The 24,805-nt window shown below is 40.0% G+C and overlaps 1 protein-coding gene across 3 annotated transcripts in view; it reads right to left on the bottom strand.

Annotated features, from left to right (window-relative positions):
- The window catches only part of palm2akap2 (PALM2 and AKAP2 fusion), a 91,809-nt gene that overhangs the window by 33,200 nt on the left and 33,804 nt on the right, over positions 1 to 24,805 (bottom strand). For all 3 annotated transcript variants that reach the window (XM_084934869.1, XM_084934870.1, XM_084934871.1), the window contains exons 5-9: positions 14,331 to 14,445; positions 13,517 to 13,538; positions 12,572 to 12,697; positions 10,835 to 11,665; positions 4,172 to 4,257 (exon numbers count right to left, since the gene is read on the bottom strand). In XM_084934869.1, the coding sequence (XP_084790995.1) occupies positions 4,172 to 4,257; positions 10,835 to 11,665; positions 12,572 to 12,697; positions 13,517 to 13,538; positions 14,331 to 14,445 (1,180 nt within the window). The remainder of the gene's footprint in view (positions 1 to 4,171; positions 4,258 to 10,834; positions 11,666 to 12,571; positions 12,698 to 13,516; positions 13,539 to 14,330; positions 14,446 to 24,805) is intronic.

Genomic DNA, 24,805 nt, shown 5'->3' with positions numbered 1-24,805 from the left:
ACAGGAAAAAAACAACTACACATAAAATAATTACACCGTGACGCCTCTGACTTTGTAAATGGAGGGACAGTAACTGCGTGTGTATATGTAAGCATGTAAAACCTGAAGATAGTAAGATTGACAGTAACAGTATTTTGTCTCTATCTGCCATTCTGCAATTCATCTCATGTAAACAATAACGTGGCGCAAAGCGTGATGTGAAAAAAGTGTTTTTATAATGTGCTAACCATAGCTGTGTAGCTAGCCACCACACAGCACATCATTATATACCAGCTAGCCCAACTTCAGTAACCCTACAAACGCCACTGCTCTTTTGTTTTCTGTCTTCATTTATGTCAGAAGTGATAGCAGAGCTGTATGTTTTCATTTTTGCTTTGGTGGTTAAGCTGCCGGATTTTCGGCTTCACAACCCTCCTTCTTGATTCGTGCACGTCGAAGCTCAGTTTGCTCTTTGTAGCGTTTCAGCCGACGACACGAAATACCATCATGTGGTGGCTTTGCTGGTTCCGCTGTCCACCTGTCGTGTGATGACCCTTCTCCGGGATGCCCCCACCCAAGGGAAATACACCGCTCTCAAGGCGCTGCTGCTGTTGCAGTGCTACTCCCTCTCAGACGCAGAGCGGGTCAAGAAACTCCTCTCTCTCTTGGGCCGTGTGATGGTACCGCTCTCGAGCTCATGGAGAGCATGCTGTCCTTGCTAGGAATGGATGACAGTGGATTCCTCTTCACTCACGTCTTCTTCCGACAGATGCTGGCCTCGCCAACTCCCCGCTGCTGGCCGTGAAGGATTACCGCTCACTCACAGAAGAAGTGGATCGCATTCTCCTGGCTACCAGGAGCTTCGGCATCCATGCGATAGTTCCCAATTCACTGATGGCATCTCCCGCGCCCCCATTCTCCTGGGGGCCTCCGACTCATCGATGGTGGCTGGGATGGCAGCAGTTTTGGCCAGCTTGAAGCTGGCCAAATCTCCTTCATCTCAATGATGCATTTGCAGTTTTAAGGCTGAGGGAAACGAGCCCGCCAGCGCTCTGTAGCAGCTGCAACTGCTGCAGATAAGCAAAGGCTGCTCTTCATAGAGGACTTTTTCCAGACGTTTTCTGGTTGACTCCAGCTCCCAGAAGAGCCTCGGGAACTCTCATGTCGTCTTTGCATACCTCCACAATGGTATATTATTTAATCTTAAAAAAAAATTGGAAATTTCCTGCGTACCACCAGAGAGAGCGCAAGTACCAGTAGTGGTACACGTGACGTAACACAGTTTGAGAAACACTGCTCTAGAACTCTAAAGGATTCTGAAGTTAGAATATTTACTGAAATACTTACATTCTAGAATAGTCTAGTTATATTTATACCAGTGAATGGTCTAGTCCAGTTTTATGCCATGTCATCTACTGAGCTAAAGTTTTTACTGGTTTTTATTTAATAATTTTAGTTATATTTTATTCATATTTTTTACATTTAATTTACATTTTTACTCATTTTAACCATTGGTGTAATTTAATGCAGAGTCATGTAAATGATTGTAGTCCTGTGAGAAAGTAAGTGCACCCTTAACGCTAGGACTTAAGAGGGTTATCCCGTCTTTAAGTCTGACGTCATTAGCCGTTTCCAGGTCCAAACTCCGTTTCTGGTCCCAAAGTCAAATGAACACTGATCAGTACGGATGCTTTACACAGGTGTAACAATGTAACAATCTGACTGAGGGATTTCATAAGAATTGAAACATACAGCTCTGCTATCACTTCCAAATGAAGACAGAATTTAAAATACAAAATATGAGTAATTGTATTCCGTTACAGTTACCGTTTAAAAATGTGGTATTCAGAATACAGTTACTTTGTTGAAATAAATGGATTACACATCGGTCTTTTCCTGTTTCATATTTAGGCTATGCCCTCTCTATTTTTGGTAAATCCACGCCGGTGGAAACTCAAACAAAACACACATTAAGAGGCTCTAATGCCAGTGTCTGAATCTTGCGGCCCATGTCACCTCTACTTGCGGCCCGCATAATGACGTAAAGAAATATTTAAAAAAAAATTTGTTCAAAAAATTATTTAATATGAAGGCAATAGGCAGAGTGTTACAGGCATAGCCCTAAAGAATGTAGCCTCATGGGCAGTGTAGCCCAGTTGTAAGTGAGCTATTAAGACTCGACTGTACTCTGTGTTCATGTTTTCCTCCGAAACAATAAGTTCCGTTGGAGCAGCCTTTCAACGCCTCTCTCTGTCTCTTGCTAGCAAAGTTGACCCAGACAACAAAGTAAAGCTAGTGTTCGGCTACGAGCCCGACACGGAACTGACGTATTAGCCAGAGGTCCCTTTACTACCATTTGGACCTGTTTTATATATGCACGGAATAGTTTTCTATACAAGATCGCTGCAAAAAGTGCAGCCTTACCTAATGTCCACCCTACTGTTACTCATTTTATATTAAGATTTAAAAATCTAGTTGGTATTGGTATGGCGAGTATCCTTCAGTAATAGTAATAAATCACACAGCAATAGTGCATTCATGTAGTTGTAAAACTCCTGATAATATATTAAGTAATCCAAAGTATTCAGAATACATTACTCTCATTGAGTAACGTAACACGTTACAAAATACATTTTGGGGCATGTATTCTGTAATCTGTAGTGGAATACATTTTAAAAGTAACCTTCCCAACACTGGTAGCTAGCTACACAGCTATGGTTAGTATAATATAAACACAGTGAAGCTGGAGGATGAATACTAGCTTTTTTGTACTAAATAAAAGTTAACGCGAGGATTCACGATGGTTAGGGACACGTGCAGTTGCATGACAAGTGCAACCCAAACACCTCAGACCAACTGTCAAACATGGTAGTGCATAGGGATGGGTATCGAAAACCGGTTCTTGTTGAGAACCGGTTCCCACTGTTTCAATTCCTTGGAATTGTTTGCCATTTTTGCAAACGATTCCCTTATCGATTCCAGTCGCCCCGAATGACGTCACCACGTTGCGGAGCGTCATTTACCTGGCAGGAAACACGGCGCCTAAGCGGCTCAAACGCTCAAAAGATTGGTTATACTTTACCAGAACGGATGACAACAGGGCGACTTGCAATACTTGAAAAGTAGATATTTCATTTAAGGGAGGAAACACTACGAATATGCAAAAGCATTTGCTCACAAAACACGCGATAACCTTAAATGAATGTCGTGTTTTTAATTCCGCTCCGGACTCGTGAATCTCAACCCAGCAGCAGCGGTAACGTTTGCACGTCCTCTCCCGTTAATGCGGCAGGTAAATAATCAACTAACAGTGCATATTATGTTAGCGCGATCTGCCTTATTACAAAACCTGCCATTACTGTGCATTTAGGTGACCATGATGAGAGAGAGAGTCTGGCTGGCTCAGATGCTGGCAGTTCTCGCTGCAGTCTACAGGTAGCGTCTCCTTTCAGGCCGGGATAGACGAATGTCACCGAGCAGTGACTAAGTTTGTGGTAAAAGGCTTGCACCCATTTGCCACGGCAGATGCCCCGATTTTCGGTAAGTGAATGTGTTTAATTGTAGGCAGGGACATTACTGGATATTCTTGTGTAATTGCTACAGAATAATTTATCTTATACTTTGTTATTGCTACAGAAGAATATTTATTTTATTATTTTACATTTACAATTTTTTTTCCTGGGGACCCTGTGACACCCCATTGAAGAGCCGTAGGCTTTGGATCTCTTAAGATCTCACTGTTGGGTTTGTAAGGCCATGTTACTCCTAAATTTCTATCTTGTTCAAAGAGAAGATATAAAACAAAGTTCTAGGCTAATCGACCTTAGTGTTCTCCTTTTTTTTTAAAAAGAATCGATAAGAGAATCGATAAAGAATCGAATCGTTAAACAGAATCGAAAATGGAATCGGAATCGTGAAAATCTTATCAATACCCATCCCTAGTAGTGCATGGGTGATGATTTTGGCTTGTTTTGCAGCTGTAGGACGAGGGCACCTTACAGACCATGAGTTGACTGAAATTGAGAGAGCTATCTAGGGTAGTCCTTTCCTCTTTATATATCAAACCAAGGTTTCTGACTAACGTTTGAACACATTATGTGAATAATACTGTGAGGTAACACTTGCCCTTTTTCTAGATGCAATATGAAGTTTTAAATTAAACTTGCTTGACTTCTGTATACATGTTACTCACCATAGCAGTGTGAAGATTTGTGTTTGCAGTTGGAGATTGGCATCCATTTGCTGTTGTCAAAGTAACTCCAGATGTCCGATTGTAGACTGGAAAACAAACAAACAGGAAGTTATTGGTACCAGACCTGCACTGTGGATCTATAATCAGATCAAAATGAACACAATTATTACATGCTTCAATATTTAGAAATGCTTAAAAACCAAACCTCTGATGACACTTCCAAACACAAAACACAGGACAATGATTGATCCCAGGTTTGACTTCTTGAGAACATATCAGTCAGTATAAACTATGAGCGTTTCACTTACTGAATACCGTCTTTATATTTCTTATGAAGTAAATAAATAACCCTCTTTTAGCCTAATATTCTACATGCAGATCTATACTGATACTCTAAAAGTTTATCAGATAAAGCATCTAACGTATTCCTTTGGGAATATGTATGGGTTGGATTCATATGCCTCTGCATATGCCTCTGTTGTTAATTTTTAAAAATTCTCTAATCTGCACTAGCATTATGCTGACAGTAAATCTTTATGCTTCATCACACGCTGTGGCTGTAGTTTCTCTTGATCAGGTTCTTTGCCCATTTATTGACCCTCTTCCTCATTGGGACTACATCTGATTTCATATCTTACACCCATGCTCACTGCAAATGAAGAAGCAACACTGCTGTAGGAGTAGAAAATATCAGCATGGATCTGTCAAAATAGATTCATTCTGAAACTACTTCTACTGGGCTTCTACAGGACAATCATTGATAGTACTGGCTAAACTCCTGCTACTACTATGCCTGTCACAACTATGTTAATTTTGCCACTGCTGAAGCTACAGTAGTTAGCAGTTAGCAGCAGCAATTTTACTGCTGTTCTAAAATAAAAGATTTAGTGTTCTTTAAGGTTTGATTACAAGTTTGATTGATTAACATTCTATTATTGCTGCTTTTTAGATGGTTTAGCTTTTGCACATATTACTGTTAATATTTGTAAAATATAATGTCATTTCTAAAGCATTATAGATGAAACTATTCAATACTAAACTCTGCTACACCATGAAACTACCTTACACTTCTACATTCTGGCAAGGAAAAACTAAAAAGAACAATAAGAAGGACAGCTGTGAAATTAATGAAAGTGGTGTTAGTAAAGGTGGCATGCAGAGGTAGCAGTAGCAGAATTAGTACCATCAGCACCAGTAGTGGTAGACCTGTAATAAACCTTGTAGTATAAAAGGAAATAATACTTGGCACTCTGTTAAAACTCAGGATGACTACGTTGTACATTAGTTGCATCTGTCATATGATTTCTCTTTTGAATTTGTTTCCATTTTTGCTGTTTTTTTTTAATGATTTTATGCCATGTGCACTCTTAGTTCCAACTTTTCCAACAATTTCCATCATTACTCTGTTTCTTGTGCTTTAGCGTTACTGAACTTCTGTTCAGGTGATATAATAGGAACTTCTGTGCAGGTGAATAAGGGGGCTTGAAGCTGGCCAAATCTCCTTCATCTCAATGATGCATGCTCGTATAGTGGAGTAGCTCTAGGCACATGTATTATTATCCTGTCGTGTGTGAGTATGCCTGTGTGTGCAATAATTATCAGCAGTCCTGGTTTCTGTTAAAGGCACTAGGCTGCCATTGGCTAAAGATAAGTCAATTACTGTTGATTATCACACAATACACACCCATCCTGTGCACTGAGAGTGTGTATGCAACCTGATTGCTATTTCCAGATACTGGTTGTCACGACTTCCCTAAGAGAATCATTTATCACCCTGAATTATATCTTATGGAAAAGATTTGCAAACCAATATAAACACAAACTATTAGGAAAGATGATACAGCACAACTGCTGTGTAAAATCTCTATAACTAAATTTGAGGGGTTTACTGTTTGCTAATGCACTGTTAGTCCTACAGAAGTGTGCTTTAAGAGCACTATTTGTCCATGTTTCTGGAGTGCAAAATTCATAGTGTGACAGGTTCTTTTTCTCTACCTCACCCTTTTCTTTTACTGTTGTGAAGTTGTGAGTTGTCAGTAAAATCAGACGAGTGGACAAGTGATTCTGTTTATTAGTGTACTGTTTAGTGTACTTGTACTTCCTTGTAACTGCGCGCTACTTTCCTAAAAGTAAATTCGCTTGTCAGTCATTCTGCCCTCCTTCCTACATTCCTTCTTATCTACCTTCTCAAATACTTACCTTCCTGAGGTTGTGCCCAATGGTGGAATGTAGCTGTGCTCAGCTTGCACAATATCATGCTTTGTTATAGATCGAACTACCCCAAGTCGTATACATGTGAAACAGAATTTTTCATTTGTTACAATTTATTGGTTTGAACTTTTGCTTGGAGAAAGTATTGTGCCTGATGATGGATGTTTGTCAGTAGTGTTATTTCTTTCCAGTTAAAAAAAGATGATTAGTGTGACTTGCAAGAACATATTTAGAGCACCAGTAAATGAAATGATTAATAATTAGCTCCAACCTACACCGACTGTTGTAGAACTGAGATGCTAAATATATACCAGTGTTTTCCTTTCTCTTGGAGCTATAAATACACTGTCCCATTTATAGTTTTACCTGTAATGTAGTATTTTTAGAGTGTAAAATTAGTACTTTTACTCACGGAATCTGAATGCTTTCTTAACACTTGTCTTATCAACCTTTTCTTTTGAATCATATCATTTTATTAGATATCACATACTCCCAGTATCTCTCCCTGTAGGACTGTTGCAGCACTACTAGAGCAGATTTTCATAAACAGTGATAAGTCATACTGTAAAGGAAATCCATAAAAAAAACTTGCACAGCATCTTATATTAATATGCTGATATTTTTTGTAGGAACAGACTCGCACCATGTTACAGTGTCTGTGTTAGGCCAGTTACAGTGTCTCAGTTAGGCCACTTCAAAATTCAAACCATTCACATTAAAAAAAATGTTGTAAATTATGCATTTTGTGCATTCGGTTAATCTATATTTTCAAGATTTTGTTGTATTTTGTAATAGTTGTGTATAGAATATTTGTAACTAATACTATGAAATTATTCTAATGTGCATCTACACAGTGACTCTAATTTCTAACTTATTGAAACTGTTTTTAAAATTGTATGTATGAATTGTAGACAACCATACACCTTCCTCTCCTTCACCTCTCCTGACCGACTGCATTTTAAATGTATTTATATTCAGTATAGTTTAAAGGGATGCTATTAAAAACCCATCACAACTGAGATATATATACTGGTCTGTAAAGTGTCTTTGTAGATGTCCAGAGTGTCTTAGGTGACCATTGAAAACACAATATGCGTGCTCGTTAGTGGCAGTGGGTATTATAACAGCTGGGTGCAGTAAGGACAGCTTGTGCTCTCATTGTCAGCAGCCAATAAAAAAGTGAATGTTAGTTATAGATGGAAAGAACAACAAGCGAGAGACAGCAGGGGGGAACTGGAGAAACTCAGCTTTATTGACCAAAGATAGAGAGAAGATACAGACATCAGAAAAGACAGAGCGAGAGAGTGAGAGTGAAGACTGGAGTACAGTGTGAAGTCATAACCAGAGAAAGGAGAGAGAGAGAGAGAGAGAGAGAGAGAAGTGTGAACAATAGAAAATGGCTCCTTTCTGTTTTAACAGTGCATACAATCATGAGGGCAGGCAGACAGGAAAACAGAGACCCCTACAGAGTCAGAGGAGTACTGCAGGCGTGGCAGTGGGGCTGGTAAACTCAACAAATTTGTTGTTCATACACTGTATACCTCTTTGCATTACATGAAAAACACAGGCACATTCCCAAACAAGCAAACTGGATCAGTCAGGTTCTGATATCAAGATCCGTCTTGCTATTTTGGGATTTGTATTTTCATTTATAGGTGTTTCTTTCTTTTCTTTGCTCTGCTTTACTTCCTATCGCCTTCACACTTTAGTGAAACTAACATTATACTTTCCTTAAAACCCTTCTCTGCATAGTGTCCTCACTATTTAAAAACAAATAGCTGTAGGTAATTGTTCATGTTTCAGTAAATCTGAACAGGCAAATGTCTCCAGCCTTCACACTTGTTGTGTGCAGATAAATAAAATAATTATGTCTAGTACATCTGGCTATTTTATTTTTGGCCAAAAAAAAGCTTGTGGTGGTCATAAGATGGGTGGTGTTAATAATACACACAGCAGTGAAGTGAGAGAATGAAATTATACAAAGCTCTCGTGTGTGCACTCATACAGTCATTATATGGTATCACAGGACATTCTAACAATGCCTAGTACCATAATAACTATAATTATCTCTAGATCTCTATATAGATGTGGAAAATAAAATCATCACTAAATAGAATATAGAGCATATTTACATTCTGTATCTACACTGGAAACCAGACGAGCCAATCACACAGCCAGCTGGACTGACTGACACCAGCAGTGGCCAATCACACTGAAGCATGTTTATTAAAAGGATGTATGGCTGTGCACAGAGCCACATAAGAAAATAAGCAATTATTGAAATCTGCTAGTTTTTGTTAAATACTATTTTGTTTCTTATTTGTGATGATCAGAGTTGGTACACAGTGTGGAAAAAAACACTATGTTCTTCAGTAGAATCAGGATGAGTAAAGCAAAAAAAAAGAAAGAAAGAAAAATAGTGCACTCAAAAAAAAAAGATTGTTTAGCATCCTGTGTCCAATTTATTCCCTTTAGTTAAATAGTTTAGGTTCCGTTCGGTGTTTTAGATTTAGTTATATTCATGATTTTATAGTTCCTATATCAAGGGGCACACCTGAGCCACAGAATACCCCTAAATCTAATTATCTGGGTCATAAGAACCTTCCAACATGGCCGAAAAAGCGCAGTCATTTCCTTCAATCACGTGCTTCTTATCTGGTCCCTATAGCTTCAGTGACCTCATTCATTTGTCTCTCTGCAGGGTACAATGGCAAAGTGTAATCATTAACTCTCCAAAAATCTTTTCAAAAGATCTATATTGAGCACCACCATCCTCCCTGTTCTACCCAACATGAAAGACACTTGAAATGAAGTAAAGTCGTTCCAGAGCATCCATTATCATTCAACTGAATGAGCACAATTGCTGCTTTTGAGAGATTTTTCTGAAAACAAGCCAATGCAGTGTAACATATACTATGTTATAATGACAACCAGGCCTTGATAATTTGTAGCACCCTTGTAAACGAGGGCCTGGTTGACGGCTATAGCAACAGCTGGCAGTGTTTTCAGTCTCTTTGCACTTGAAAGAGTATAATGGATCTCTGGTGGAGACAATGAAGTGAATTTAATGGACAAAAAAACGCTGATTGTAATTTGCACATGATCACTGTCTAAAAGCTCATTTGAGCACAGCTATTATAGTTGTAATTTAGTAGTGGTAGTGCTCGTTAATATTCATTATTCACATGTTTGTGCCCAGGCTGTTAGTGGTTGTTTCTATAGGTATAAATGCGTGTTCCCTCACTGCCAGAGTGTTTGTTAAGCTGCCCTTAGCTTCCTGTGCTCTGTAGTGTTTTGAAACACTGGAAAATTGACTGTGCAGATCCTAATGGCTGCCAAAAGGTGTTCCACAGCTTCTCATTGGCTGTTGAGTTAGGAAGTGCCAGAATCAGAGGAAATGACCTCAGCAGTGGAATAGCTGAAGTCGATGGAGGAAACACCAGAGAGAACGAGCGACAGAGAGAGAGGAAGATGGAGACAGATGGATGAGAGAAAGAGAGAGAAATTAACTACAGCATCAAAGACTCGCTTTCCCATTGGAGGAAAACATTGTCTCAACAATTCAGAGTCCTTTAAGTTTCAAAAAACAAAAAAAAAATTAGCTAGCTAATTAAAAAAAGAAATTAATATCTAATTACTTCTAATCTCTGTTAGGACTATCAGTGTGGTAGAATGAAAGAGGCACATAAAGAAACCAAGGCAACGAGTACCCACCTTTCCTTCCTCAACAGTGAGAGACTGCGCAAGGAAAGGAGTTGGTTGTTTGAGTTTGTATGTCGCGTGTGTGGTTGTTTATGTGTCTTATGTGTTAAAACAACAGCAGGAGGGTTGTGAGTGAGTAAAGAAGTAAAAAAAATATATAACTGAGGCTGTGTTTGTCTTTTTTAATATTTTAAGAACTGGCTTAGTAAAGGAGATGAGCTGTTTGATTGTCCTTAGAACCAGACATACTGTTTGGTTAGAGAGCATATCAATGTGAGTTGATTGTCCATAAAGTCTTACTGACCGCTGAGATTGGCTTTGTATGACCCTCTTTAAGCTGTTTGTCAACCAGTATCAATTTTGTCCATCTCTCTGTCTGATTTCACCACAAGTATAGCAGCAATACAGCAGCTTGCTTCCTGCATGAATTTCCAAAATATTCTGTGTTGTCTAAGGAGACGGCAGATGGAAAGAAAGAGCCTCCGTGTTGACAGAGAGGATAATGAAAGAGAAGAGATGTAGAGGTGGTAATGCAACTGAGTAAAAAGTCAACAGTCAGACAAGAGCGTGTATGCGTGTATGAGTGTGCCAGCCGATCAGAGTCCAGAGGTGGAGGAGGAGGAAGGCAGGGCTTCTGTTAGTAATCATCCAAAGACAGAGGAGAAGAGGGTAATAATAAAAGGGTGGAAGAAGGGAGAAGATTCAGTCACATGAGGATGCAGCACTGGCAGCGTTTCCTCTTGTCTGTACCTGTAGCAGGGGTGAGGCCGGGTGGGGGGACCGTGTTGGCTTCTGGATTTGCAGGGGGCGAGGAGGTACTGTCAGGCTCACGGCCATCAGAAGACAGTTCGGTGCTGACAGCTTCAGACGTGACTGGCCGGCCCGACACGAGGTCTGCTGCTGTGCCGTCGATGACGGAGATGTCGGTGACTGTTTTCTCTCTCAGTGATTTCTCATCATCTTCATCGATGAGAACAACCTCAGCCTTCACAGCGCCGTCGAATCCCAACAGTTGTCTGCTCTCGCTCATGTCTTCAACGTCCTGGTAGCCGAGGAACACCATGGTGACTGGGTGCTCCACGCTCGCCTGGGGCGGGTAAGTGAGCTCGGTGCCCGGGTGGCCTGAGGATGTTGGTTGGGTCGTGACGGCAGCAGAGGAGGGGGGCATCATGCCCAGACGGCTTTCCCTCTGGAGTGTAACCTGGGCTGGTGGGCTAGAAGGGATGGATGGCGGGGCACAGGAGGGTGGGGACAGATCATCAACATCTGCTGGAGAAACATATGCCTGTGGGGCAGCTGGAGTCACTGTCACCTGACCCCTCCCGCCATCCCCGCCTCGTACTACAGGTCTGGCAGCTCTCTGGATCAGCTGGTCAACCTGCTCAGAGCTCCAGCCATTCTCTACGGTGGTGGTGGACACACCCCCAGAGGAAGTGACCTCATAGACCACTTTTCTGCCATCGTCGTAGACTTTGACCCCACGTGAAGCTGCATCCAATGGGTTCACGCGGTTGGCCGAGAGGATGCGCTGCTCACCAGTCTGCGGGTCGTGCTGCACGTTGATCTCCATGGCAAACATGGCTGTTAAGGAGGGAAGGGAGAAGGGAAGATTTGATGCAAAAAGGGAGTGGGGAACAAGGAAGGAAGAGTGAAGGGGTGGGGGACCAGTGGAGGGGTTTGGGATTGGAGTGAGGAAAGGGAAGGGGGGATGATGGGAGGGAAAAAAGTGGATGAAGTGAGGCGTGAGGACAGGGACATAGTGTTTTCTGTTTACTGCTAAATGTGCAATTAGTAAAAAACACATAACCAGGATTTTATTTTATTCTCAAAAATTAATCAAACTATAAAAGGAAAATATCTCGATCAAAGCCTGAACAAATGGTTTGGCATTCTACAAATATATGAATTGAAGCTTAATACTTTTTATACTACACGTTTCCCACAGTTCCCTAGAAGCTGAGATTTTATTTTGTGGATCTTTCCTTACCTCAAAATCTGCAGCATTGTGAAGCATAGTAGTGAAACTTATATGTTTCCCCTACTTTTTTTTCTTTAAAGGTGATAAGTAAAAAGCTATGTTAATAGTTTCCCCATGCTCTCAGTATCTTCCCTGTGTAAAGAATAATGTGGCTTCCGCAACCGATACAAAGCTGACCTTGTGTTAGCACCTACTAATACATAATCCATTACATTATTATAATTAAATTTCCACGTTTTCTAATACAGACAATCATGAAAAGCACCGAAGCCCATGTGCTTCCATACATGTGGTTAAGTTAACTTAAAAAAGTTTATGAGATTTGATTAGTTTAGAGAAAACGTATCGGTGCTGCTTCAGACTCCGTGTGAGTTTATGCAGGTTATAATCCAACTTGGCTGAGGCCCAGAACTGTCCTGTCCTGTCCTCCCTTCCTCCCTCCCTCACTCTTCTCTTCTCTTCTCCACCCCCTCCCCCTCCCTTACCCTCCTCTCCTCCCTTAGTCTTACCAGGTCTTGGTCTGGCGTTGTCGCCCAGGGCAGGTGGGCCAGTCTGGTGCTGCGTGGCCAGGGCGAGGTGGTTGGGATCGGGGTCCATGCGGTCCGAGAGAGGAGCAGACATGCAGCCAGTGGCATCTAGTGAGCAGGAGCACAGGAGGGGAAATGACAATGAGATGAAGCTGTGAGGCTGTGAGTCACACACACACACTTACATTAACTACATGCCAATACACACAAACACACACCGGGTATTCACGCATACACACACCTCAGTGATGTGGAGTCCACCCTGATACAAAAACACACAAACAGCCCGGCCTCACAACAGGGTAACTAACCACACCCATGTGTGACCCTGCCCGCCTCTATTCAACACATCCACCCACCCATACACACACCATCTAACTCTCCTCAGCTCTGTTTCTCTGTCCGCAGCAACTCTAGTACCCCTGAGGTTCGTTGCTTATGCAGCAGAAGTGTGTGTGTGTGTCCGTATTTGTGTATATGTTACTGCTTTGTGTGTGTTCTTTTGTGTCTATGTGTGTGTGTGACAGCAGGAACAAAGCTTTTGGGGCTTACAGGGCTTGCTGGTGAATGGGATGAGGATAAAGCCAGTGACTGCAGGCTGCAGAGTCATGGCCTTGTGCGTGCGTATGTGTGTGTGTGTGTGTGTGTGTGTGTGTGTGTGTGTGTGTGTGTGTGTGTGTGTGTGTGTGTGTGTGAGCTTCAATAGTCTCGCTGAGCCGCGCGCTCTTTGAGTGCTTTTTCATGCCGGTGTTATGTAGTTTCTGCTAGTGTGTGTTTGGGGGTTCAGGAGCGAGCTCTGGCTTGCATCTCTCCTGCCTCAGCGAGACTATTATCCACACACACAAATGCACACATCACACACACCTCTGTGCAGTTTCAGTTAACATGTCTATGTTTGTAGGCTCGCACGGGTGTCATTGCCCATACCTTCATCCTGCGACATCAGACTCTGAAAGAGAGAAAAGACAAAAAAAGAAGTTTGAACTTCGTTTTTTGGGGGAAAGTGTGCACCAGCAGTCAATTCTGTATTTTTGTGTTTACTACTTTCGGTGCTACTTGAGTCCAACAAGTTTGGGGATGAGAACAAACTCTAAGGAGCTAAATGTGGTAAATAGAATGGCTACTGAGCAAGGATTGCATTGATGTGGCCTGAAAATGTGCAGGAAATAGAAGTTTCCACTGAGAAACTGACCCTGGGGGATAAATCTACAGTGCACAACCTTATGAGTGTGGGAAAAAAAGGACTCATAACCCAGTGTGCCACTTTCAGTCTCAGAAACTATGCACTACTCCACTGAAGACTGGTGTTAGGTGCTTGGGTCATAGCTGCAGCTCTAATTATAACTGACTATTGTCAACATGAAACAAAAACAAAAGCTAATGTTTGATTACAGTGCATTTTTGAGAATCAATATGAAACTGAAGATGGGCATGTTCCAGTGGTCAAATAGCAGTAGCGATGCAGAAGTGCAAAAGGGATCACTCACATTTCTTGTTTATCATCGGAGTCAAAAAACATTTTGATCACACATTGCACGACCATCTTTTTTGAGCACTTTTAATGCAGTTTGTTTACTTGTTAGTTTATTCGGAATACCCTTTACTGTGACCTAAAGCACAGCTGGTAAATTAAAATGAGCTGTTGAACTACTAAAAGAAGACTTGCACATCCTGAGCAGGGCTGGGGTATAGTAAGTCTGTATTGATTCAACAATGCATGAATCACTTCATGTTTTTATACCTTCTGCAGGTCTTCTATTGAGCGCTCTGTCTCCTTCAGGCGTTCTCGAAGAACTTGCTCCTTGGCTGAAATCTGAGACTCTTCACTTTCGAGTGCACCGATTTCAGACTCGAGCCTATAAATACACAAAAACACAAGAGACAAATCCAAAGTTAACTGTGGCTCATTGTCAGGTTCACAATTTTCATCAGCATATCATCCAGATGCTTAACATGAGAAACGACCAGGTAGATTTGGTAGGTTTTAAAGAACTTGCAAAGAAAAACATGCCATCATCTGGTTAAAAGCTTTGTACAACAGGAAAAACTCCACATCCTCCTTCAGCAGGTTTATGAACCATTTCTCTCTGTTGCTATGATAACAACATGTTTTTGCTTTTGCTATTCAAAGGGCTTAATGCAATGCAAATGCATTCAGTTAATTATAACTTTTTTTAAACAAATGGCTGTTAAGGACTGTTAAGTCATTACTGCCATCCTTTAAATTGCACCTAAAATGTTCACATGGAAGTACACACATAATGCTGACGTGGACATTTAAGAGATGGATGCAACAACAATACTAGGAAGCAGTAAGGGAGGAGGACCAAGCTTCCTTACTTCAGGATACAATCCTCTGGGACATCAGGAATTTGTGAGTCAATGTGTGTGACATCATGTAAAAGACACATTATGGCTCACAACAATGCTAGCAACAATTCTCCCGGAGCAGTCAAGAATTAGTAGAGGTCAGTCGTCCCATTTGCACCTTCGACCATGAACACTTTATCTTATCTGAAGGAGTTTACAGAAACAAGTGCACTGATTGTTAGAATGAGTAGACCACATATATCTGATTAGATATTTTGGAGGATTTGCTTTGAAAATCTTTCACTGTATTGTCAATAGTCACTTGAAAACCTGAAATATTATTTTTTTAAAAAAAGGAAAAACACAGTCTATACATCACTGTCTGTCAGCGTTGCTACCCAGGTTCACCTTCAGCTAACTGAAGAGCACTGCAGCAGTACAAAGACTTACTGTGAGGCTCAAGGACACTTCATTCATATGAGCTCATAAACCTTTTTTATTGATGTGGTAAATATGCAGATTGCAAAAATCAGTTTTTTAGTACTTCTATGTGAAATGTTGCTTTCCTGTGAAAACTAGTTTCTTAGCAAAAATAATTAGCTTATGTAACTGTGCTGTTAATTAACTGTGACGGTGAGTCAGTGTTGCTTGAAATAATACAGTTCAGGGGTCTGGGTACTCCAAAATAACAGGTCTGCCTTTGCTACAGAAAACATATATTGCAAAATACAAGGCAGCTGTTGTAAAACCATTCTCTATTCTGTAAAGCCCCAGCATCTTATCAGTGTGTACTGATGATCATAATACAGCATATCTGACTCATGATGAAGTGGAACATTTGGGGCTTTTTTTTGATTTATTTAGCTTATTAAGTTTTAAGTAACTTGTGAGCATTTTCTCCCATCTTCATATTTGGAAGAAATGACCGCAGTCAGTTATTTATAAATACAGCGATCCTCTATCTTTAACTCTAGCCTTGATGGTAGGAGAAACAATTACTCAACACTGAACTTAGAGGCAAGGACTGCACCACAATGTGTAATTATTATTTTTTTAAGTAGCACACTAATCTTAGCATGAATGTCTAAAAATGATCATATGAATATGTCATACAATCAGTTTTATCTGTTTATGAAAGAACAATGTGCGATATTACAAGGTCACAACGTGGAAAAAATAGAAAAAGGCCACACGTTATTTTAAGGTACAAAAGTTAATTACTATAAGTGACCTTTGAGCTTTTTCTAACTCCATATTTTTATTCTTAGCGTCCATTTGAGTCGATTAGCATGACTCACAGTTCAAAATAATCACATTTTTTTTCTTCTTTTTTCTTCTTTCTTAAAGCAATTAGCTGGGATTTTTAAAATCTGGTGTGTGGGATTATGTTTCCGTAAAAGTCACTGTAAGCCACTTCTTTACACCAACATTTTTCTGAATGACTCCTATTTCCAAACAGAAAACGGCTTTATAAAGAGGTACCAACTTTACAGTCTGTGAGTAGCACAACATTAGTCTTAGTAGCACTAACTAAATATGATCTCTTCTTATGTAACAAAACTAACTACAAATAACTCTAAATGAGGTCTTTCTAATTCAGAATCTGTTCCCCATTCAAAGTAAGATCTTTCTCACGACTAGAAGTATAAGTCATGATGCAGAATAAGGCATAAATGCTTGCTTAATAAGGAGCGAATATATTACTTATATGAATGCAAAGAAACAACTACCTTAATGTAAACTGTTACAGTGTCCCTGATTATATTCACACGTTTTTTTTTCTGCAATTCTAACCTACTAAAACATTTTTAATTAAACTTTTATATTTTTCAGAATGACTGAATTGAAGTAAAGCAATTTACTTTAACATCTGTCAAACTGTTTTTATATTGCTGACACCTGATGGAACTGAAAATTGTACAAGCTGGAGAAATGTAATTAGTGACACGTCTAATTAGCAGTCAAGAGGCCAGAGCTGATTGTATAAATATGGCTACTGAATAAACTGAACTTACTGTGATTTGTGATGAAGTCACACTGTTCATTCTTTGCTCAGATACACTGAATAATTGTGACTCAGTACCATGCACTCCCACATAGGTGTCAGAGTATCAAACTTCCAGATGTTATCCTGTCAAACGTCACAACTAAACTGGCATCTGGAAGTCAAAATACCCAAGAAAAAACACTGCTGCAAATTGAAGATAAAATATTGGTTTAAAAGTCTAAAGAGTCTAAACATACAGAGTACTGTGGCGTTTAGATCACTCACACATAAACTGTACAGTGGTACACAGGAAATTAAAGATTCCCAAATCTTTTGCTTTTACCTACAGTAGGTATTATCTAACCACAGTAGATGTCTCTACAAGCTATTGCCACTCATGTGACTGCTTATTCCAGCTCCCCCAGAGCTCATTTCCTTTCTAGTGGGAAAAGGATTTTACTTCAGCTTCCTCTGAGCTGCAAGAGGTCTTGTCAAAATGGAAGAGAAGCAAGATTTTTGCCAGGACATTGGACAGTTTTCTCATCCTGCTACATTTTAACAATGTCAGGTAGTGTACGGTATAGTGCAAAAGTCTCATTTCTTTATATTTTATTTCCAAGAAATCAGACTTTCTAAAGGTCTTTCAAAGTTCTTGCTTTATTCACTTTTAAATTATATCCTTAGGCACTTTGTTTGCAAAACAAACAAACAAACAAAACAAAAAAACAACCATAATTTATTCACTTTTTTCTGTTGAATCTGTGGGAAATAGCAAAGATAACAGTTTGACGGATAGAAAATAGTATTTTCTGTATTAACAACGTGATTCCCAAAAGAGCCAATAGCGGAAAGCATCTATATATATATATACACATTATTTAGGATGATGTGCAATGTGTGCTTAAAAAAATCTGAGGAAACTGGAAAAGAGGAGGACAGATGAAGAAATGACAGGGCTAAAAATCTACATTAGATGAGTTGCATCTGAAAGTAATTTCCTTAAGAAATAGGAAAGAAATATATCAAAATCTTGATACAGGACCCAAAAGATGCATCTAGACCTTCAGCTAAATCATCTACTGTTCACTGATGCCTCATTAGAAATGGTCTCAATGGAAGGGTGGCTGTCAAGTCGCCATTTTTAAGGCAAGAAAGCAAGGGAGGATGAGGTTTGCCAAATTACAAAAGGACTGGACTGAATGTCAGTGGCAACAAATCTTATGAGGAGGTGACACCAAATGTGAAATCGTTGGTTCAAACCAATGTCAGGACACTTGTGTAAACACCCTTTACACAACTAGTCTATTCTTCGCAAATGCATGATCTCTAGCAATGCGGGCAAAAAAGTAAAGACAGAGTGACGCTGGCATTAGTGATGTGGGTGTCTGGCACCCTCTAGTGGGGAAACCTTTAACATGCCAACAATAAAACTCCGTAAACTTTAGTTTTGGGTGAGAGGGTTGTTACACTGGTTGGTAGTTTTTCAGTGAGGAAAAACTGCAGCTGTTGTACCTAATCCCAGACTCTATATGAAGTCCGTTACTTGTTAATTATTAGTAAAACACCATAATATTTAACATATTAGTATTAAGAATATCCATCAAATAAATTTAGACTTGTGAAAATCAGAAAAACAAAATAAAAAAAGTAAAATGAAGTGCTTATAGCTGGAAAGCTAGTTGGTTTAGGGTGGGAAAGACAGAGAACCAGGCTCATGACTTTAACTCTCCTGCTACACTTCTTCTACAAAAGAAGTCAGCAGCATTATTATCTCTGTGGCACTCCTTGAATGAGACCAGTGATGTCACTGTCCCCGCCTTGTCAGCCAACCACAGTCCAGTTGCCATGGATACGCCTGGGTGCGCAGCAGCAACTGCTTTCCACATCACACAAGAGGAGGAAGAGCCGACATCTGTTTCAGTGTGTGCGTGTGTGAGAGCATGCATTCATGTGCACGCAGGCTGTCAGAGATACAGCAACAGACAAAGCAAAGACACACTGAGAGGACGAGAGAGGAAGAAGCTCCAACCACATCATGTATTTATAAGTGAAGCTGTACTTCAATTTATAGCTTTTCAATATTTAGAACAGCGAGGAGGTTGAAGGTATAAATACATATACAGTAGGGTAGGCTGCACATAGGCAGGGTTAACACAGCATGGTTTTCAGGGGTAGGAGAAACCAGAGAACTTGCAAACTCCACACAGAAAGCTCCTAACTTGGTTTCTTGGTTCAAATGGAGGCCCTTCTTGATGTGATGAAATGGTGTTAACCACTGAGCCACTGTGCTGCCTATAATAACTGGTTTATAGTGTGCTCTAAGGTTTTAATGAGATATAATTGTTTGTCAGTGTTCTTTTAATTCTGTATTTGTGTGCATCCTGAGTGTGCAGGCTGGTAAAGTGACTCAGCACCAATTAGTATCACTAGCCTTGAAATTCAAATGCAAACAAACAAAAACATTTAGCACAACACATAAGTTAGCCACATGAATAGGTTAGTAGGATGGAAGACTCTCGTCTTCTTCTCCCTACTCCAAAAGGAACGCCTGCTTTCCATTTCAAATTTGCTAACTCACAAAACAATTACTCCCACACATTATGTAGTCAAAGAGTGAAATCACTCTTTAAGATTGTACACACAGGCCCAGAAATCTATATTCAGACCCTGACTTTGTCTTGTTTCCCTCCTGAGTGTTGTTCTGTTGAGTCAAATCACTTGGCAAAGATGCAAGCTGCACACGATCCATTTCCAGCTCTGTAATCTCTTATTTTTACTCTTTGGTTATGATCATTTTATAGCCTGCATTCACACACCCACACAGGGCAGCTGTAACTCATGCAGCTCTTTGATCCTTTCTGCTTGAATGATTAACTGTCCTGTGCTAAAGCTCGCACACAAAGTTAAAGATGCATTATGCTGCATAAGTCTTAATCTGCTCAGTTGTTTACAGTCACAGATTGTGCTACAGAGAGCAAGAAAAGGTAAGACGTATGGACACAAATGCAAAGCATATACGTCACAATAATATGAGGGGAAATAATAAAAATCTTTAATTTGGGCAGGGGTCATACATGCAGGAAGCATGAACACATGATGAGATCTACTGTATTGTGAACAATGGAGACACTAGAAGCTGGTGGAAAACAGATGATCTGGCAACTGTAAGACTGAAACATCAGGGAGTATAAACTGGGGAGGCTGACTGGATAAATGATCATAGATGAATTTAACTAATGAGAGTGCAAAGGAAGGAAAACTGACGGCTGACAGGAAGTGAAACAGACAGGAGTGCAAGTTGATGTGTAAAGTGCAGGCTTTTTACAGTGGATTTATACTTATGTGTTGTAAATGCACACCTGGCAATGGCAATGGTTACTTAAGCGGGCTACACCGCAAACTCAGATTCACAGCAGAAGCATAATTTAGGCATAAATTACAATGTACCTATGATGTAGATTTAACACAAAATACATTGTCTCTCCCAGCTTGCTGCAAATTGAAAGGGGTTTGTCTATAACCTTAAAAACACTATATTTTAGATGTATAAGTATTAAATAACAGTAAAAAGGTTGATGATTTTAAGGAATTTAGACAGTTTTAATAAAGTCTATGACTTCTTGCGATGTTTTTTAGTGAGTTAAATGTGGACCTTTAATGAATTGTTTTATAGATGCTGATAGTCCAGCTACAAAAGAAAATCACTACACCTGAGAAGTAGAGAGTATAAAGTATTGTTGCTACCAAACTAAACAAATGTATCCCTTATCAAATTACTTTTGACTACTTTCTGTCAAGTTAACTGTTTTAGCTCAAATTTAACTTATAAAGTATTTATGTTGAAACCTGCAATGTAACATCCGTGGAAGAGAAAATCAATGTAGCACACAATAAACACAATTCAGTCTTTCCTTTTTGGTGTCCCACCCACAAAATGTAAGGAATTTACTAACTATTCTATTCTAGCTGATTCTAGCTTGGTGTTCTTGTCTCAAATATGTCACATCGAGGGACTAATTTTGGCCTTTAATTTAGTTTTGGTGAGGAAAGACTTTGTTTTCACAGCAGTCACATTTGGCTCAAGCTAAAATGGTTTCTGTCTCGTCTGGTTTTACAGCTGAGGCAAATGTGTGATTGTGAAATGCTGATATGGTGAACTCTACAAGCTGAAACTGCCGTGGAATGATCTGAACTGAAACACAGATAGAAACTGCTCTCATACTGCCACTGCGAGGCAAAAGACAAATACTCTTGGAGTGTTATGTAACACAACACAGGGCATTTCACTGGGCTTGTTGCAATAAGTATATTTTGCTATAGTCAGACTGCCAGCTGGACCTCATGTGTCCCCATTTGCCTCTTTTGCACTTGCAGATTTTCTGGTCTGGTAATCTATTGATAGTTAGTCAAGGTGATGAAAAGATGGAGCATTATTGATCTGCTGTGCAATGGAGGTCACTGCAGATTTACTGGGAAAATTAGGGAAAATGGTCCTAGCGAGTGCACAAATAGAAAAGTGAGATTGTGCACACGTACGCGCTCTACATGTTTAAATAAAGACTGCGCTGGCCTACCTTTGAATTCAAAACCTGCATTCTTTTAGTGAAGCTATTTTCTGATTTCTAAAAAAGATTAAACCATATTTCTCCATGTCTTGAATATGTAGGAGGACAAGCTGTACATAAAAAACAAAACAAAACCACACGTTTCCCCAACAGTGACAGCGACATCCGCACAACGCTGTCTGTGCAACATGAAACAAGCAATGATCCAAAAGCAGCACAGTGTGGGTATAGCTCGGGTCACAGTGCCGTATTCCTCTCTGTGTTTACTTAGCCTGTCCATGTAATGATAGGGATATCTGTAAAACTACCACTGCTGCCTCCACTCTCTCATTCTGTCTCCTTGTGTCTGTGTGTTCTCCAGGCTCTGCAAAGTTAACGTCTTCTCCTTCCTCCTGTCTGTGCTGTCCAAGTACTGTATGTGGATGAAATGGCCTACACAAAGATACCACTGCACCCCCACCCCCCCTTTACTTTACGTGATCACCAGTTGAAGGTCAAAGCTAGTCAGTGCTGATACTTTCCTAATGTTAACCAAATTCTTATTTAGTGATGTTTTTACATTAGGTTTGTCTGTTCCTTTGGACTATCCAATAACACTTATTGTATTGCATTTAATGCTCAGCAAGCAGCACAGCTGTTCCTCTTCTTTCTATATTTCTTTTTTCTTTACGTGTTCTCCGGTGCATGAAATGAGACAAGCATCTCTAAAAGAGCAACTGCTGTGTCTTTGTCTCGTTCGGTCTTTAAAGTGTCCACTGAAGCTTGTGTTAAAAGCAGGAAGTCCTCCAATATCTCCCACCTTCACACCATGACATCACACTTTTTTCCTACTGTTGATGTTTAATTTTATACGCCGTCTCCTTTACTGCTAAAGTGTTTATTGAATCACTGAGTCATTTGCTTTTCTGATTGGATAATGTGATAATTGATTAGCTCCTGCGTGTGTGTGTCTGTGTGTGTGTATAAAAGAGAATGCTAATATGGTATCAATCTACCTACAATCTAGGACGGGCAGACTGAAACGTTATAATTTAATAAATATTTCAGCAGTAAGCACGACTGTGTGGGAGTTCCATTTGATTATACTTATGAAGTAATTTCCTTTGATGCATCATCTGCCTCTCATTCAGGTGGTCATACACTTATTTTTTCATGTTTATTTGTGTACAATGTTTTCATTACCGGGTTTCAGGTTTAGGATTTGTGTGACTATAAAGACACTCCCCAAACACCCACACACAAGCACTGTGGCTTTATTTTACCCACTGACATAGCTGGACTGGCCATCGGGCATACCGGGCATTTGCCCGGTGGGCCGATGGTGATTTTTCGTATTAATGGGCCGATGGGTTTTGTTTTGCTGTTTTTTTTTTTCGTTTTTTTCCCGTGACGGTATAAACACTGAAAGGTGGTGGATTGGCCAGATGCTGGGAGATGTGTAAAAATAACTCAATTGTTTGGTGGTGGCTATTGCGGAGCTTCCACAGATTCAGTAACATTAGCAAGTGGTGGAGGCCAGCAGATGCAACGAACTGGCAGGTAGATGACGGAAAGGCAGGAGGAGCAGAGACCCGAGACAGTGAACTGAACTTCAGGTACGAAGTTACGACTGCAGTCTATCTGGGTCAGATATAAACCAAGTTTAGGTGTAGTTTATTTTCGTTATGCTGACTTTTTACAGTCAGTTACAATAACTCGTACTGCGTGCTAGCTAGCATGACAGAGTTTATATACTGCTGGGCGGGTGCTATGATGTTACTGATGGTGAACTTGTTTTATCTTATTTTATTTATAAGGTTAGTTATTAGAGTTTCCAACCGTCCCGTAAAAAACGGAATCTTTTTGTCCCAGTCCAGCCCTGCCCACTGGAAAAGCTTGTTTTCTGAAAGCCTTGAGACTTTAATGCCAAACAGCTGAGCTCCTGTTAAAGCACTTTTCAGCAGCCATCTGAGACCCTGATTCACATCTATCTATCTATCTATCTATCTATCTATCTATCTATCTATCTATCTATCTATCTATCTATCTATCTATCTATCTATCTATCTATCTTTCTGTCTGTCTGTCTGTCTGTCTGTCTGTCTCTCTCTCTCTCTCAGTCTACCTTGCGAAACAAAGGATTAGTATGCAAGACAACAAGGCATTGACCAACTTCTACATTTACTCCAAAACTTTCTGGGAATCAAGAAAAGTATGGCTTTCAGGACTTTCTGGCCCACTGTTGCTGTTATTGGAGCTAACTGCGGTTGTTCTAACTCAGTGTGTATTTTTAGGATTTGAGAATGCAGAATTCAAAAAATATCCAATGCCACACAGTTGTCTAGAGAGTTTGACTGTCACTTGTGATTGCTGTGCAACACTTTGTTTTTGTGTTGCAGTGATAAATAAAGCTGGAGTTGATTTAGCTCAAAAGGCTGGACTGTAGGAGAGTGAAACCAGACTGCAGATAATAATCTTTACAGTTTAATTGCTTTTGTAACTAATTAAAACCACAACTGCAATATTAAAAAATAAATAAAAATCAGACAGCAACTCTATTCAGCTGCAGCTGAATGAAGTGATTCACGTGAGGCAGCTTCACCATCACAACTGTATTCTGGCCTACAAAGCTGTCTCTGTGACCATTCACGGCTGTTCTGTTTATAGAAGAGCAAATGTTATCCTGGAGTTCGTGACAACGCTTCATGTTGATGTTATTTCGGCAGCAGTGATAACCTACGGTAGCTAACAGAGTCTCTTTCATACAGAGATTTGATAAATGAGGTGGTGGAGTGAGCCTCACTCATTGATGCCAAATTCACCCAGAGCCTTTGCTCAAGCCTGATTTTCGGAGCGTGCTCTGATCTCACTCACCCATATACACGAGCTACGAGACAACGACTCTCCACTGCATTTTAACTGATTTGTTTTTACAGGCCATTATCCTGCTATGCTGCTAAGCTTTACTCTTTATGAATCCATGCTAGTTTTTGTTGGCAGAATATTTTGTGAATATTTTTTCCTCATCTTTTTCTTTTTTCCCAAATACAACATTAACAGTTTCCACTGCTTCATGCTTCTTCCTGTTTCTCTTCCCTAATAAAAGAGGAGAACCCCCTATTTTCTTCTCACTAGGAATTCTGTACCATTGAGCATGCATACATTATTTTAAATAGGCTAATCTTTTCAGGTCCTGCCAAATATGGGGATATCAACATTATATTAAGGCCATCTCATGTGGACATATTTTTTACATTTTTAATTTGTATCCAGAATGAAAAGACCTCACTCGTTTATTTTGTGCAGTTTCATTTTATTGCACACCAGCGTCTACATCATTACTATTAAGCAGTACTAGAAATCAGACAAAGCCTC

Source organism: Perissodus microlepis, chromosome 7 (assembly GCF_051167445.1).
Source record: "Perissodus microlepis isolate ML-2025 ecotype Zambia chromosome 7, ASM5116744v1, whole genome shotgun sequence".
Classification (NCBI taxonomy): domain Eukaryota; kingdom Metazoa; phylum Chordata; class Actinopteri; order Cichliformes; family Cichlidae; genus Perissodus; species Perissodus microlepis.
The sequence above is the reverse complement of the archived record's forward strand: the minus strand, read 5'-3'. Positions and strand labels throughout refer to the sequence as shown.